This window comes from Lutra lutra, chromosome 3 (assembly GCF_902655055.1).
Source record: "Lutra lutra chromosome 3, mLutLut1.2, whole genome shotgun sequence".
In the NCBI taxonomy this organism is placed as follows: Eukaryota; Metazoa; Chordata; class Mammalia; order Carnivora; family Mustelidae; genus Lutra; species Lutra lutra.
Window position 1 is genome coordinate 65,426,017 of NC_062280.1, and position 18,295 is coordinate 65,444,311.

General features: G+C 40.3%; 1 protein-coding gene across 3 annotated transcripts in view; it reads right to left on the reverse strand.

The window, feature by feature from the left end:
- Positions 1-385: 385 nt before the first annotated feature.
- Positions 386-18,295, reverse strand: part of STK39 (serine/threonine kinase 39) — a 306,604-nt gene continuing 288,694 nt past the window's right edge. For all 3 annotated transcript variants that reach the window (XM_047722074.1, XM_047722073.1, XM_047722075.1), the window contains 2 exons: positions 14,363-14,427; positions 386-636 (listed from right to left, as the gene is read on the reverse strand). In XM_047722074.1, the coding sequence (XP_047578030.1) occupies positions 562-636; positions 14,363-14,427 (140 nt within the window). In that variant the 3' untranslated portion in view covers positions 386-561. The remainder of the gene's footprint in view (positions 637-14,362; positions 14,428-18,295) is intronic.

Sequence of the window (18,295 nt, forward strand, 5' to 3'; positions counted from 1 at the left end):
TAATGCATAAATATATGAAAAATAAAATTCACAGTCAGTTTTAAAACTAGAATTCAAGTTTGGCTAATAAATCTTAATTTTATAAGTATATTAATTTCTAAATACAACATAAAAGAGGCAGTATTGTCAGATGTACAATTAAAGTAGAACAGAAAGAACAACAATGAGAGAAGAAATAGGCTTCTGATAGAAAAAATTCCTTTTGTTGCCAATAAATAGGACCACCTGAGTGTATTTCAGATTCTTTTCACTTAAGGGATATCCAAATTGATTGCTAAGAATATTAAATAGCTTTTGGAAAAATTAGCAACTGTCGTGCAGCTGTGGCATTTGCTTGTTCTCATACTGTGGATTGCTAGAGAATAAAGCAGAACTCAGAGTGTTGTAAGTTTAAAAAAATTCTTTTTTATCCCATTTCACTGAAGCCAGACTCTTCACAATCTTCTGATTTTGTGGGGACTGGGAGTGAGGGGGTGGGAGACAGGGTGGGGGAGAGAAGATTGAGGGGAGTGTTGTGAGGTGAGGGGCATGACAGATCAGGGAGATGTCAAGGGACATACATCAGCTGACACTCAGCTGAGCAAACCCGATCAGCTTCACTTCATCAGGAATCTCCGACCCATCACAGCCTGAAGCCTGAAAAGGGAAAAAGACACTTTCAGTGCCGGTTGATCCAAGCAAAGGCACAGTCTGTATGGGGCCAGTGTCCCATGTTTTCCAGGACAGAGAATCATCCTCTTGAAGGACTACTGTAACAAATCTGGTCACTATGCTATCAAGTACAGAAAATGGGGGGGGGGGGATTTGTTCCCGTTAAAACACCACAGTCTCCAGACTTGGAGCTTTGAAACTGTCAATGACTGCCAAGAAAGTGATTTTAAATATACTTTCAAATTAGAGCTCCTTAATCATTTTAAAGGATTATGATAAAATACCTTGGAATAAATTTAGCCAAAAAGGTGAAAGACCTATACTCTGAAAACAAGACACTAATGAAAGGAGCTGAAGACACAAATGGAAAGATAGACCATGCTCAGCTCATGGACTGGAAGAATTATTAAGATATCCATATTACCCAGTGCAATCCTTATCAAAATACCAATAGTATTTTTCACAGAACTAGAATAATCGGAGTTTGTATGGAACCATATAAGACTCTAAATAGCCAAAGCAATCTTGAGAAAGAAGAACAAAGCAGGGAGATATCACAATCCCAGATTTCAAGTTATACTACAAAGCTACAGTAACCAAAATAGTACGGTACCGGCACAAAAACACACAGATCAATGGAACATGAAAGAAAGGCCAGAAACACACCCGTACCAATATAGTCAATTAATCTACAAAAAAGGAGGCAAGATATACAATGAGGAAAAGACAATCTCTTCAATAAATGGTGCTGGGAAAACTGGACAGCTACATACAAAGAATGAAACTAGACCACTTTCTTATAACAAACACAAAAAATAAACTCCAAGTGAACTGAAGACCTAAACCCACCAAAATCCTACAAAAAAAAAACAAAAAAAAAAAAACAAAAAAACCATGGGCATTAATCTCTTATACCTCAGCCTTAGCAACAATTTTCTGGACCTGTCTCCTCAGGTAAGGGAGACAAGCTAACAAACTACTGGAACTACACCAAAATAAAAAACCTGCACAGCAAAAGCAACCATCAACAAAATGAAAAAGGCAACCTACTAAATGGGAGAAGATATTTGCAAATTCTATATCTAATAAGGGGTCAGTAATCCAAAATATTCCTACAACTCAGTAACAAAACCCCCACATAACCCAATAAAAAATGGGCAGAGGACCCGGACAGACATTTTTCCAAAGAAGACAAACAGACAACCAACATACACATGCAAAGATGTTCCACATCACTAATCAGCAGGGAACTGTAACTCAAAACCAAATTAAATATCACCTCACACCTGTCAGAAGGGCTAGTATCAGGAGACAAGAAACAACATGAAGAGGTATCCTTTGTGCACTGTTGGCTAGGAATGCAAGTTGGTACCACCACTGTGGAAAAGAGTATGGTAGGTTCTGCAAAAAGCTAAAAATAGAAATACCGTATGATCCAATAGTTCTACTATAAGGTATTTACCCAAGGAAAATGAAAACACTACTTTGAAAGGATATATGCACCCCTGTGTTGATTGCAGCAGCATTTACAATAGCCAGAATATCCAACCTAAGGGTTCATCTACAGATTAATGGATAAAGATGTAGAATATATATATACAATTCAATATTACTCATCCATAAAGAGGAGTAAGATCTTGCCATTTCCAACAAGGATGGACCTAAACAACATACGCTAAGTGAGATAAGTTAGCCAGAGAAGGACAAATATCATACTTCAGTTACATATGGAATCTAAAACACAAAACAAATGAACAACAATGAAACAGACCCTAAATACAGAGAACAAACAGGTGGTTGCCAGAAAGGAGTGGTGGTGCGGGGGTGGGGGAATAAGGGTGAAATATGTGAAGGGAATTAAGATGTACAGATTTTCAATTGTTAAGATATGAAAATGAGCAAAAGCGATTGAACTGGTCACTGAGGGTAATACGGTTTTTACCAAAAGGCGTCCTCTATAAAACTGGTCAGAAAAAAAGTGTTTACCAAGTAGTAGAAGGGCTCATGACAAACAACTTATTTTTCCAGAACAATTTTGTTTATAATATTTTAGGACATTTATTGCCTAGAATTGTCCCAACTTATATTGTGTCAAATACTTTGATTTTTTTTCTTCAAAATTAAAAGAAACTGGAAACAGTCATTGCTCATCAAACCTCTCACTTGTCCTCATTCAAAATTTTTTATTTTTTTTTCAACTCCCCTTCTCTCTCTCTCTCTCATACACACACACACACACACACACAGTATGCATATCACCATTCCAGGCCACCTCTTCAGAGTGCATATACCAGAATCTGACATTATGTAAGTACAAGTGGGGAGAAAAAGGTTTGATAAATGACTGGGAATGGGCAATTAATCACCAAAGGACCATACAAACCTTTTCTTGGCCTAATTCCTGCTAAATTATTGTCAAAACAATTAGTTTCCCATGTAAGGAAAAAAAAAAAAGCCCTTTCCAATCATCACAATGAACCTACTTTGCATTGCTCCAAAAACCAGTGCATAAACTCAGTCCTTTGTCACCCCCAACATTTTCCCTTACAATAAACTGCTAATCAGAATACAGAACTTGAGTATTTTTAAGTAATTATCTTTAAAATAATGGTGTCAGTACTTAAGCTTATATAAGAAAATCAATAGCCTAAAGGGTAGAAATATAAGTGGGCATTTAAAAAATTTCCTTTGTGCCTGCCCATTGATTTCTTTAGTTTTAGTTGACAAGATATTCAGTAAAGGGCAATTTTCACTGTATGTGTTGTCAGGGGTAGTAAGATCAGAATCACTACCTAGCCCCTCACTCCCAATTATTTTCTTGTTCCACACCAGTTTGTATGTCTCCTTAAATCTTCCTTTCTTCTTCACACCCCTGCTAACATCATTTACTCAATACAGTGAATGGGGGCAGACACAATGCGTGTAATTAATAGGCAAATGACAAACACCACAGGAGCAAGGATGGCTGCTGACAGTGACAAGCAGGGACTAGCCAATGGGAAGCACATCAGTGCATGTCAAAGATACACCAGAAATTTGGCAATGGGAATTAGTAGGATGTTGAAATGAAAGGAAATAAAGTATCCAATAGTGGTTAAAAGAAAAATCTTAAATCCCTTTTGCAAAGAGTAACAGAAGTTGAGAATTTACAATGCAAGTGGGTGATCAAACCAGTGATTATTGGAGTCCATCTCTCACCCTCTGTCCCAGTGCCTCTTGTGGCTACACTGGAACACTCAGTTTCCTGGCAGAGTCACAGGCCAGGTTGTCTGGCTTTCATTCAGGCACTCAGCTCTTCTTCCCCCACTATCCTGCTGACTCTCTCTTAACCAAGGCTGAGTTCTTGTCTTGCTCACTGTGGCCTGCAAAACACTGAGAGCAATATGAGAATGATTCTGGATTCTAGAGCAAAGGGATTAGAGACCCTAAAAGCAGCAGTTCTCAAACTTCTCGGTCTCAAGTACCCTTTATATTCTTAAAAATTATCAAGGACTTCAAAAGCTCATGCTTTTAAAAAAAAATCATTTACCATGATCAAGTGGGATTTATTTCTGGGATGCAAGGGTGGTCCAATGTTCCTAAATCAATCAGTGTGATCAATCACATCAATAAGAGAAAAGAACCATATGGTCATGTCAACAGATACAGAAAGAGCATTTGACAATGTACAACATCCATTTATGATGAAAGACCTGAACAAAGGGAACATACCTCAACATAATAAAGGCCATCTGTGAAAAATCAACAGCTAACATCCTTAATGGGGAAAAAATAGAGTTTTTTCCCCTACGGTCAGGAACAAGACAAGGATGTCCAGTCTCACCATTTTTATTCAACATAATACTACAAGTCCTAGCCATAGCTATCAGACAACAACAAAAAAAGGTATAAAAGACCTCCAAATCGATGGAGAAGGAAAACTTTCACTATTTGCAGATGACTTGCTACTTTATATAGAAAACCCAAGGACTCCACCAAAAAAACTGCTAGAACTGATAAATTCAGTCACAGGAGACAAAAGGTTCAGAAATCTGTGGCATTTCTATACACCAATAATGAAACCTTAGAAAGAGAAATTGACAAAACAGTTCCATTTTGACTGCACCAAAAATAAGATACCTAGGAATTAAATACTGATGAAAGAAACTGAAGACAACACAAAGAAAGGAAAAGACATGCCATGCTTATGGAATTACAGATACAATTAAAATGTCTGTACACCCAAAGTAATCTAGACATTTAATGCAAACCCTATCAAAATGCCACCAGCGTTTTACACAGAACTAGAACAAAAAAACCCCTAAAATTTGTGTGGAACCACAGAAGATACTGAATAGCCAAAGCAATCTTGAAAAAGCAAAGCTAGAAGCATCACAATTCTGGGTTTTAAATTACAAAGCTGTGGCAATCAAAACAGTATGGTACTGGCTTAAAAAACAGATATGGAGGGTTGCCTAGGTAGCTTGGTCAGTTAAACATCTCTTGGTTTTAGCTCAGGTCAAGATCTTACAGTTGTGGAATTGAGCCCCCAGCCAGGCTCTGCCCTCAGTGTGGAGTCTGCTTGAGATTCTCTCTGCCTCTCAAATAAAATCTTTAAAAAGAAAAAGAAAAAAAAAAAATAGACCTGAACCCAGAAATAAACCCACAAGTATGTGGTCAGTTCATCTTCGACAAAGCAGGAAAAAATATTCAATGGGAAAAAGTCTCTTCAACAAATGGTGTTGAGAAAACTGGACAGCCACTTGCAAAAGAAAGAAAATGAACCACTTTCTTACACCATACAGAAAAATTTGAAATGGATTAAATACCTAAATGTGAGACCTGAAACCATAAAGATCCTAGAAGAGAACACAGGCAGTAACCTTTTTGACATCTCATCTGTCTCCTGAGAAATAAAAGCAAAAACAATCAACAAAACTAAAAAGGCAACTTACTGAGTGGGGATATTTGCAAATGATATGTTCAATAAAGGGTTAGCATCAAAATATATTAAACTTATGAAACTCAACATGCAAAAAATAATCCAATTTAAAAATGGGCAGAAGACATGAACAGTCATTTCTCCAAAGAAGACCTAAAGATGGCCACAAGACACATGAAAAGGTATTCGTCACTTACCATCAGGGAAATGCGAATCAAAACTACAATAAGATTTCACCTCATACCTGTCAGAATGGCTAAAATCAACAACATAAGAAATAACATGTGTTGGTGAGGATGCAGAGAAAGGAGAGTACTCGTGCACTGTTGGTGGGAATGCAAACTGGTGCAGCCACTGTGGAAAACAGTAGAGGGTTCTTCAAAAAGTTAGAACCACCCCCACGATTCAGCAATTACACTGTGGGTATTTCCCAAAGAATACAAAAACACGAATTCAAAAGGTTACATGCACCCCTATGTTTATAGCACCATTATTCACAATAGCCAAGATATGGAAGCAGTCCGAGTATCCTCCGATAGATGAATGCATAGAGAAGATGTAGGAAGATGTGGTATGTGTGTTTAAATATAAATTTTATATATATATATAATGGAGTATAATTCAGCCATAAAAAGAATGAAATCTTGCCATTTGCAAGGACATGGATGGAGCTGGAGAGTATTCTGCTGAGTAAAATGAGTCAGACAAGAAACAAAACCCAGGGGGAAAAAAGAGACAAATCAAGAAACAGACCCCTAATTTTGGAGAACAAAGTGATTACCAGAGAGGAAGTGGGTTGGGAGGAGAGGTGATACAGGTGATGGGGATTAAGGAGGGCAGTTGCTGTGATGGGCACTGGGTGATGTATTTAACTGTTGAGTCACTAAATTGCACACCTGAAACTAATATAACACTGTGTTAACTATAGTGGAACTAAAACTTAAAAAGCTTAAGTTTTTGTAGGTTATATTTATTGTATTGACTATTTTAAAAATTAAAACAAAAATTTTAAACATTTTAATATCAAAGTATTAAAAACAAACATGTAGATTGTATTTATTATACTGACAATCTCAGAAATTAAAACTGAAATTATTCACTTACTAAGTTACTAAATTATTCACTTACTAATTTATTAAATCTAATAATAAACCTATTACATGCTAACAAATAAAATCTTAATGGAAAATGACCAGTTTACCAAAACAAAAATTTGAGAATGGCACTGCTTTACATTCTGCAAATCTCTTTAACGTCTTGCTTAACTGAAGATGGCTAGATTTTCGTATTTTGCTTCCACATTCCATCTATTGTTTCATGTTGTTCCCTTGACATATTTAAAGAAAATCCAGGGCACCTGAGTGGCTCGATGGGTTAAGCCTCTGCCTTTGGTTCAGGTCATGGTCTCAGGGTCCTGGGATCGAGTCCCACATCGGGCTCCCTGCTCAGCGGGGAGCCTGCTTCCCCATCCCCTCCCCACCGCCTATGTCTCTGCCTGCCTCTCTGCCTACTTGTGACATCTCTCTGTCAAATAAATAAATAAAATCTTAAAAAAAAAAAGGAAAAGAAAACCCACCCCCCTATAAATAGGTCATTGAAAGGGAATAAATAGTATTTCAAAAGTCTTTCTGATAATTGTGAATGTTGTTTGTCACCATACCAAGATGTGCTAAGTGGATTTTCTTAAAATTTAGTTGCACTGCAGAATCTGAAACCACATACTCTATTATATTGAAACCAGTGGCCTCTCAGTTGGAAGTGATCTTTTCCCCTCAGCATCACTGAATTATGCAGATCGTCCACTGTTGACACAGTCTGTTATAGAATCTCAGTGTTTCAATATACAATGTCCACCAATCTTATTCATTAATATCACACATGACTAATCTCATCAGAAAAAGTAAGTACTGGGCTGTTGTCACACTTACAGTGGCAGATGCAAGTTTCCCAAAATCCTTTCTCTGCTCTAGAGCCGAAAGGTATTATTGATGACAAATATTGTCAGTTGTTTTCCTTGAAGTGTCAGGCTTGCTTGGTTCATTTTGAAAAAGTATCTGCCAAATCCTTAGTCTGAATAACCACAGTTTGTCAGTTATTCTTCTGAGTAAAAATGGTGTTCCACAGGCATAAAAAAAAAAAGGCTAGTTCAGCCTACAACTTAATCTCACAAGAGCTTTTCCTGGAGACAACCACAGTACTTCACGATAGAAGCCTACCTTGCTTTATTGCATTTCACTTTTTTGCCTTTCCCGGATAGCATTTTTTTTTTCTTTTTATAAATTGAAGATTTGTGGCAATCCTGTACCATGTAAGTCTGGTGGTGTCATTTTCCCAACAGCACCGGCTCGATTCTTGTCTGTGATATTTTGGTAATTCTCACAATTTTTTAAAGGCTTTCATTATATTTGTTATAGTAATAGGACATCAGTGATCTCTGATGTTAATTTTGCAATTGTTCTGGAGCCCATGGACCATGACTATAGAAGATGGTGAGCTTAATCCATAAATGCTGTGTGTGTTCTGACTGTTCCACGCACTGGCTATTCCCCTGTCTCTCTGCCTTGCCTCAGGCCTCCTAAGTCCCGGAGATCCAACAATATTGAAATCAGGCCAACTCATGACCCTACAATGGTCTTTAAGTGTTCAAGTGAAAGGAAGAGCTGCTCACTCACTTTAAATCAAAAACTAGAAATGATTAAACTTAGTGAGAAGGGCAGGTCAAAAGCCAAGACAGGTCAAAAGCTAGGCCTCTCGCACCCTTTAGGCCAAGCTGTGATTATAAAAGAAAAGTTCTTGAAGGAAATTGGAAGTGCTACTCCAGTGAACACATGAATGATAAGAAAGCCAACAGCCTTATTGCTGATATGGAGGAGGTTTTAGTGGTCAGATAGAAGATCAAACCGGTCACCACATTCCCTTAAGCCAAGCCTAATCCAGAGCAAGGCTCTAATTCTCTCTTCAATTCTCTGAAGGCTGAGAGAGGTGAGGATGTTGTAGAAGACAAGGTGGAAGCTACCAGAGGTTGGTTCCTGAGGTTTAAGGAGAGGAGCTGCCTCCATAACATGTAAGTGCAAGGTGAAGCAAGTCAGTTATCCAGAAGACAGAGCTAAGACAATTAAAGAAGGCGGCTACAGTAAACAACAGAATTTCAATGTAGACAGCACAGCCTTCTACTGGAAGAAGATACTATCTAGGGCTGTCATAGCTAGAGAGGAGAAGTCAATGCCTGGCTTCAAACTTTAAAGGATAGGCTGGTTCTTGTTAGGGGCTAATGCAGCTGGGGACTCTAAGTTGAAGCCAATCTTCATTTACCTTTCCAGAAGTCCTAGGGCCCTTAAGAATTATGCTAGATTGGTTTATAGATTCTACAGCCTATAAATGGAACAAGAAACAGCACCTTTGCTGATAAAATGGTTTACTGAATATTTGAAGCCCCCTGTTGAGAACTGCAGCTTAGAAGAGTCCTTTCAAAATATTACTGCTCATTGATGATGTACTTATCACCCAAGAGCTCTAATGGAAATGGGACAATGAGATTCATGTGGTTTTCATGCCTGCTAACACAGCATCCATTCTACAGCTCATGGGTCAAGAAGCAATTTCAACTTTCAAGTCCTATTATTTAAGAAATGCATTTCATGAGGCTATAGCTGCCACAGACAGTGATTTCTCTGATGGATCTGGGCAAAGAAATTTGAAAACCTTTTGGAAAAATTCACCTTTCTAGATGCCATTAAGAACATGAGTGATTCGTGGAAAGAGGTCAAAATGTCTCCATTAACAGGAGTTTGGAAGAAATTGTTTCCAGACCTCACAGATAACTCTGAGTGGTTCAAAACTTTAGCAGAGGAAGTAACTGCAGATATGGTGGAAACTGCGAGAAAACTAGGATTAGAAGGGGAACCTGAAGATGGGACTGAATTCTTGCAAGGTCAGGAAAAAAACCTGAACAGATGAGAAGTTGGCTTTTTATGGATGAGCAAAGTGGTCTCTTGAGATAGAATCTACTTCTGGTGAAGATGCTATGAAGATTGTTGAAATGACAACCTGGGTGGGCTTTGGAACCACTGGAAATTTTAAAATATACAGAGGTTGTGATGGGATTGGTCTGGGATGGGGGCTGGCGCCTGGGATTTTTGAGCTCCCTAGGTGATTCAAAGGTTAGAGTTTGAGAACCATTGTTCTACCCAAGTGCTTCACAATGTGTGAAACACCAAGTAAGCTCCCAAGCTTCCCATCAAGCAGTGGTTCTCAAACTTTAGCACACACCAGAATCACCTGGAGAACTTGTTAAAACACCTGCACCCTACCTCCCAGAAATTCTGAATCCTGAGGCCTGGGATGTAGACATAGAATTTATGTTTTTATCAGATAGCTTCCAGATGAAGCGGACACTGCCAGTCTGGGGACCCCACTTGGAGAACCGCTGTCTCGGACTGGAGCCGGAGACCCAGAGCTGTGACCCGGATCTTCCTGAACTGACAGGCTGCCTTGAGATTTCTGTCTTCTCTTTCTCCTCTTTCAGTAAGGGCTGGGGGGGAGGGGTGGAGAAGTTGAGTTGTTTTCATCTCATTTCAGTCTTCGCTTTACCTGTACTTCAGGAAATGTCGCCTAGTGACACAGCCTCCAACTATGGTTATGCTAAAAGCCTCTAAAAATAAGGCCCGTTAGTCATGAATTGCCAAAGGGCTTATGAAATTGCTATACGTAATGCATGTTACTTAACTTCAGGAACTAAAGTCTGTAATGCTCACGTAAATGTGGACGAACTGGATTGTTACTTACACGTACTTAACGGTTTCTATCCTGTCTTTAAGGGAGAATTATCTTATTTCATAATTTTACCAATGCAATTTCGTATTTTTACTAATGCACTTTCAAAAACTTCAGCCTGAAAGCATCAAGACTCAATTGCTTTATAAAACTGCAAGGCAGCAGATTAAAAAATGCCGTAAACATTTAGACTTATCTCAAGGCAAGGCTCACAACAATCAACAGTAAAACAGTACTGAGATGTTGCACCCAAAGCATGTTCCACTTGCGCTGAAATGCCCTTTTTGCTTAAACCACTTCATTAAAAGTGCTATATATATGGAAAAAAAAAATGATCTCCCTGCCTCTGGTCATGCCAACAATGGAAATCATACTTCACTTATTATATGTCAAACGAGGCTAAAGATCTCATTGGGCAGGGAGTAAATGCGTTTCTTGATAGAACCAACATCCTTGCTCCCTGGGCCACTGTTTTTCTTACATAAACATATACATAAGCACAGCCCACCTTTTCAAACTTGAGCCCAGTATTTCTAACAGTGGTGGGAGAGCGGAGCGAAAGGAGATTAGACACGAGCAATCTACAAACAGCCTGTTTCTCAGCTGGGGCTAAACAGTGGAATCACCAGGGGACACTTTCAAGACGCCCAAAGCCCAGGCTGTCCCAAGAGCAATTACATTAGGATATCTGGTATAGGACCCTGACAAGAGCAATTTTGTGAAGTGCCCCAACCATCCCCTGAGTAAACCACTGTTCTCTGAGGTAAGGAACCACATCACCAAGATACAACTTTGTTCTTTAGACGATTTTCGGCCCCCAACATTCTCCTTTAGAAAGCAAAGAAAGCTCTGAGATAAAAATGATAAACAGGTGAGAGATAAAAGGGCCACCAGCAGCAGCAGTTTGTGAGGAAAAATGCTTCTGAAATACTTTCTTTTATTCTTCAAGAAAATAGCCAAACTGACAAACGAAGGCAAGTGCATCTGAGTCTCTGTGGTTTTACCAGGATGTCAGTGTTCTACAGACGATTAGGCCCAGAAGCAATTAAAATGAGCTCTGTCGGGTGGATCTCAAACTGGCCGGCAACAGGTAACAACAAAGAAACCCCCTCAGGTTTAACGAGGGCTGGACAGAGAGTGAAGTGACCAAAACCGAAGGTTGCTCTTGAGTCTGGCTTTACTTAATGTCATTAGCTATCTTTTGGGGAAAAGCCATTAATTTCCATCTTCTGGGAACAGCACATTACTACTACATTCTCAAGCTATCGAGGTAAGGGAAGACTTGCCTGGGTTCTCCTGCAGGACTCCAGGACTGGACAGGCCCATACTATTCAATCTGCTTATCTGAGCCCGTCATCCGAAAGGAAGAAGCCACAGAGACACAGTAAACCATAAAACCATTCAGCTGCAGGGCCCTGATTCTCAGAACGAACGGCAACTGAGGGGATGGACTGGGATGCTAGACCAGAGTTGAATCTGCAGTGTCTACACTGTAACCATGGGCAAGTTAGCCCCACAGAGTCTCGGAGTCCCAGGACAGAAAATGAACCTAAGGATATCACGATCTAGCAAACATGGGATGCCGAAGAAAGTGTTTCTCGTTCTTCCTGCAGGCAAGGCCCAGGGATTTTAAGGGACTCTAAAAAGAGGGCATGAAGCAGAAATCAGCATCTTAATTATTTTACAGGAATTAAAATAAATGTTAAGGAAAAAATGATGGCTGAAGTTTTTTCTGACTGAGGTCTGTATTACACTAGTATATTTAATTATCAAGCCCCCCGCTCTGTGCCAGCTACTGTGCCAGGCAGTAGCCTCTGGCCCCTGGAGGCTCTAGACTTGAATTCATGGGGGAGAATAGCAGAGGAGCACCTGAGCCAGGGCTGGATGTCGCAGAAGGCTTGCTGGAGAAAGTGAAATTTAGGCAAGAAGCTGGAACATGCCTGCATATCGGGTAGCTGAAGCAGCAGCCCAGAGAAGCTGGATGAATATTTTAGTGCGAGAGAGAAGCACATACAAAGGGCCAGCCGACAAAAGTAGAAGGAGAGAAGAGAAAATGAAGGGACATACAGCAAGGTAATAAAGCAGGAGCTGGAAAGGGAGATCTGGTCCGGGGTTTAGGTTTTAGGAGCATCTTGCAATGCAAAAGAAGCACCCTGGCCACAGCCACAGGGTGGTGAATGGAGCCTGAGACAGGCAGCCTGTAGACAGGAAGGTGCGTTTCAGGAGATGAGAGAATCCCGCTAAAGTGCTGGAAATGGGGATGGAGAGAAGAGGACGGAGTCAATCAAGAGAATCCACAGAAGTAATAAACGGACTTGAGTGGGAGATGAAGGGAGTTTGACCTTCTTCTTACTGTTCAGGGAAGACACACTAGGGGTTTCTCTAAGACCTTCGGGAACAGGAAAGGGGCAGGGTTGCTATTCCTATTTCATAGGTGAGCAAGTTTAGGGAGTGTGGGGATAAGCCAGCATGGGGCACATAGGTGGCTCAGTGGGTAACACCTCTGCCTTCAGCTCCAGTCATGATCCCAGGGTCCTGCGATCCAGGGTCCTGGGATTGAGCCCCAAATTGGGCTCTCTGCTCAGTGGGGAGCCTGCTTTCTCTCTCTCTCTCTCTCTCTCTCTCTCTGCCTGCTGCTCTACTTGTGATCTCTGTCAATTAAATAATTTAAAAAAAAAAAGCCAGCATGAAAGCTTTCATCTCTTATCTCTGTTTACATACTCAAATTTAGGCACCTCTTCTGGAGGTGTTGTGTGAGAACTTCTTTCTTATGCTATAAAAAATGAATAAAGAAACATTAATGGGCTTGAAATCCTGACACAGGCTACCATTTTCTCATCAATATTGTCTCATATGAACGAAATATGTTTACAAAGATGTAGGTGAATTAGAAACATAATAAAGGTGACAGATGATTCCCCAAGCAGAAGACAGATTTTTCAATTTCTTAATTTATCATTCTATGTCTCAGTAAAATGTTCTTTTGTTATTGAAAACAAAACAAATGTCTTCAGATAAATTCTTTCTGTGAGAATCTTTGTGTTTTTTTGTTCGTCACACAGCCTAGCCATCTGAAATTAGATGTGAGGCAAGATCCAGAAAGTTAATTAGCGCAGGGCTAACATTTACTGTAACTAATCATTTCGCATCTTTGGCCGCGTGCATTTTCCATTAAATTCTCACAAGAAATAAAAAAGACAGATCATCAATACATATTGTGCACAGCAAAGTGCTAGTCATTTATATCTTAAATTGCTTGCAACATTCTGACTGGCTTTTGCTAAGATTTACAATTTTAAAATGAGTCACTTAGTGTACTGTTTGCTAAAACTTTCCGGAAAATCGTCCCTTTTGACTGTTTGGAGTGCTCCCCGTTTCTGCTCGTGGTCACCGTATCTCTCGCTTTCAGAACAATGCCAGGACGCTCAGGATCTCAACCTCTGTGACCGCTCTAGTTCTTAAATTCAAAGTCTACTAGCATAGAAAACCTGCTGCAACACCTCTTCTCCACGAGAATCTATTACCGTGATTTGAAATGTGGAGTTAAAATGTTATGTCTTTGTTCACTAGCCTTCAGTGAGTAGATCCACAATCGCTTCCAATTACCTAAAGCATTTCTACAACAATCAGCCTCAATTTTTAAAGTTAGAACCACCTGGCTTTCACTTTGGGAAAGCTTTATTAAGAGTGTTGGTTGGAATTAGGTTTAATTTTGTCAATATGGTCAAGGTGCCATGCAAACTGGAGGCAGAAATGGCACGGGCTCCAAGATTTCTCAAATGGCTGTTCTTAAAGATGCACTGGGAAACAAGGTACGCTCATGGAAGAGGAAATTCCCAGTCGTGGTCAGAAAACATTCCCAAAGGTTAAATCGGCAAAGGACAAATGCAAAAATGGATCCCCAAAGAGAGCAACAGCAGCAACAGAATTACAGAGCAGGCTATAAAACTGTGTGATTCGTCCTTGCTGGCGGAGCATGGCAAAATATTTACCTTCTCTCCAGAACTTTCAACTTACCAACTTAAATGTCAAGGTTTTTAAAGCTTTGGGATCATCTACAATCTTCTGTAAATTAGCAGCCACTGAAAAATACAAACGTAGAGAACAAGTGTCCGAATCATTTACAGTAACACCGGATTTTCACATCAATGGTTTGGAAAATCTGACCAATCAGGCAATAAGCTGCAAAATTATTTCTTTCACAGGCATTGCCAAGTCCGTATAAACAACCAAATTAGTCTCACGCATTTTCTACAATTGATATCTTCAGTGCGTCTGAATTCATCACTATACACTGAGCCCACATTTCATACAGCAAACTGGAAAATTCCTTTCCAGTGGAACGTGGAAGTGATAGCAGCCCCTCTTGGTTTCTCGCAACACTTAACGCTACGAAATTTATTAGCCAGCAGAGGGCAGCACAAAATAGAGGCGAGGTATTGCAAAGAAGGGTTTTTCTGAAAAGAATGGTCAGTGCCTTTGAACGCCCCCCCCCCCGCCCGCCTATAAATTCATTCAATTCTCTGCACCCATTTTTATCAAGGCAACAAAATACAGTGGATAACCTCTACGACTTGGGCATCTGTGTTCACGCTTTCAGAGCACAATAGCCTGTCAAAGCCTCCAAGAGCCACCTTGAACAACAGCCAAGTTGGCTGAAGAGGGGCAAGCCCTAGAGGCTGTCGGTTGGAGTTCAATAGTGAAGATACTTTTCTTCACTATTGAAGGATTCATCAGAGACCCGTCCCATCTTCCACAGGATCATGATATATTTGATTCTCTGGCAGAGATGTCCATTTTTCCAGCTTCCTCCCCTGGCTTAGGGTACAGAATTATCAGAAGGTAATGATGACAGAAATTTAAAACCTCGCACTTTCCATATCCAAATCTAAAGTCTCAAGGACTGAAAATCAAGTAAGTGTTGCTGGTGAGGGAAAAAGAAAGGACTCCTGAAGAAAGAAAGAAAGTTCTGTGTGTCATTTTTATTTTTCATGTGGAAAGTTATCTGCTGCTTCAGTAATTAGGTATCTGAAATGTTACGTGACTATTTTAAGATAAAGAAAATTAAGATAACATAAATATTTTGAGAAAAGGGTTTCAAATAGAAAATCTAAGTAAAGAGGAGAAAAATCTGCACATTTCATGTTTCTCTAAGGTTGACTAAAAACAACCTAGAGACATGGATTTTCCGCAGATCAGTTTATTTCATTTAATCTATCAGCTGCAGAAGAGAAAAAAAATGAAAATTATATACTCAATATGGCCTATTTCTCTTTATAAACCATAATTACAAGCATCATTTTATCTTCATTTGTTACTCTTAATACTTCCACTCTGAGCGATCTGTAAAGTTTCATTTATGGTAACTGCCTCCCCTCCCCCGGCCCTGCCTGCCCCATCTTTTTCTCCTCTTCCTTTTGACCACACAAGCCAACCATACACATGTCAGGTAGAACCTGGGCCACAGGGGCCAGTTAAAGCCTCTGCCTTCGGCTCAGGTCATGATCCCGGGGTTCTGGGATTGAGCCCTGAATCATCATCAGGCTTTCTGCTCAGCAGGGAACCTGCTTCCCTGACTCTCTCTGCCTGCCTCTCTGCCTATTTGTGATCTCTGTCTGTCAAATAAATAAATAAAACTCTTAAAAAAAAAAAAATGAACCGGGGCCACCAACCTCAACAGAGTTATCATCACCAAGTGTCTGTTGGCCTCCTCAGCAGTTTCCTGAGCGTATTTCAGATGATAGAATCATCAAGTAATCCATACAGGAAACACTGGCTTGTGGAGTGAAAAGCTCAGCTGTGCAATGCTGTTCACCAAAGCCAGTATTTATGATGTCAGAACATTCTGACTGGACGCAAACTGCAGCAAGTGCACAGAATCACTATGTCCTTAAAAACTAAAAGTTCCTCTGATTTGGATTGATTTCACGAGTCACCGCAATGTCTTCCTGTGAATTTCAGTCCTTTCATTAGAGACTCTTAGTTAATGTGGATGATGTACTGCCCCATTCTGGGTCATCTATTTCCAGTCTGCTCTGTAATGTTCCGCCAAAAGCCACTCTCTGTCCTGCACGAATTCACAGCCCTCTGTCTGGTGTGCATGCCTATGGGTTAGCACCATTCTCCAAGGAACATGGCTACTCGAGTTGTAGACTTGGAGGGCAAAGCTGAAATGCTAACATCTTCAACAACCGTCCCAGAAGCCATATTCCCCAATGGTGAGCCCTATACCTCGGGAACATTAGAAATTCAAATTCTGTCTTCAACTCAAAGCAAAAATAGCAAAACTGGCCACTTACCTGATTACTCATCCCAGCTGCTAGGCTTATTTTCAATTTAGTTGATTCTAATTTGTTGTAAAGTGCTATAAAATACCTTCATTTAACTGACATCACATAAAATTCAAGGTGATGCTAATTTCTCTTCCACTAGCAATGCTCATTAAAAAGATGGGTGTCACTGTTTTCTCCCTTCTCCTGACTGTGCACCTGGATTTCAAAAATAAAAATGTACCTTACCTGGAATGTGAGCGGAGAAGGAAGGGTTGGATAGGGCTGGTCAGCTTTAAGAGCTTCTTAGGTATGTGCTGAGTACCACGCTTTAAGGCACTTTGGGATTCCCTAAAATATGGGGCTTCTGAACTTTGTCTGCTCAGTGGCCATCCTCTTATTTCTAATCCTTCCTGGCTTTCCCAAATAGAACTTTCTGATGCAGACACTGCCTTCCTGGAGCTTGTCCCTTCCCACCCTCTTCAGTCACAAGTGCTCTGTTTCTTGGCACAAAGGGCACAGAAAACAGTCACCAAGGTTCCAGGAATTGTGGTCCCCTTGCCCTAGCACTGCAGCTACAGGCTACCTTTGTGTGAACCATCACTATTTCTTGGCTGTTTGGGGGTGGTCTCTGTGTTGCATTTAGGCTTGAATCTCTATCAGTGTTCGGTGACCTAAGGTATGGTCGGTATGATGCTTCATGAAACTGTAACAATATCATTAACGACCACATGAGAAAGACGCCAGTGCTCAGTGGCTCCCTGATCAGATGCAAACAAAGATGGAAATAACATTGTCCTGGGGGGTCATCGATCAGAGGCAAGGCAGCAGAACTGACGTGTGTCTCGCAAACCAAGTCTGGCATTCTCCAGACCCTGTTTTCTCTATAAACTTGTACTACTCAGATTCTCCACATTAGGACAGTTAGAAAAGTAACAGTTACATAATGACTATTTACAGTCTGTGTTTGCATTACAAGTGATTAGTAGAAAGATACACTTTTCTCCCCAGATACCAGTGTATTTCACAACAACTCATATAGTATTGACGTTCTGGGGGCCGGGAGTGAATTTATTTAATCTGAGCTATTCTGTGAAGAAAAGCACCCCAGTGAACGCCAAGTCCAACGCATTCCCTCTAGAGGAAATTCTGAGAGAAGACAAAAAAGCGCAGACTTGGGTTACCTGACAAGGTGATGTCACAATATTGTTTGATCCAAGGACACGACCCAAACATCTGCTGTGTACCCTGCGCTGCTGCAGAAAGGCAGCAGAGGATTGCAAAGCAAGAAAGAGACACAGGTACTGAAAGGAAATCCAAGCTTCTAAGGAAGGAAGAAAGGAAATGACGGGACGGTGGGTCTCTAATGGATACCGCTGTAACACTAATTCAAAATCACAGCTAATTATTATGTTTGGGACAAAATACAAGAGATTTGTCCTGTTATTTTCCCCAAATCTCCAGGCTTTTATCTTCAGATGAGTGTAGCACGATGTATAAGTGCATGAATCCCCCAGTCAGAGTGCCTGGGTTAAAATCCTGCCTCCGGCTTAGAGCCATGTGACCCCATGAACTTGGGCAAGTGTACATAAGTGTCTTTGTGCTCGAGTCCACATATCTGCAAAATGTGGATATGAATAGTGCCGATGTGACAGAGTTCTTCTGGGGACGGAGTTTATAC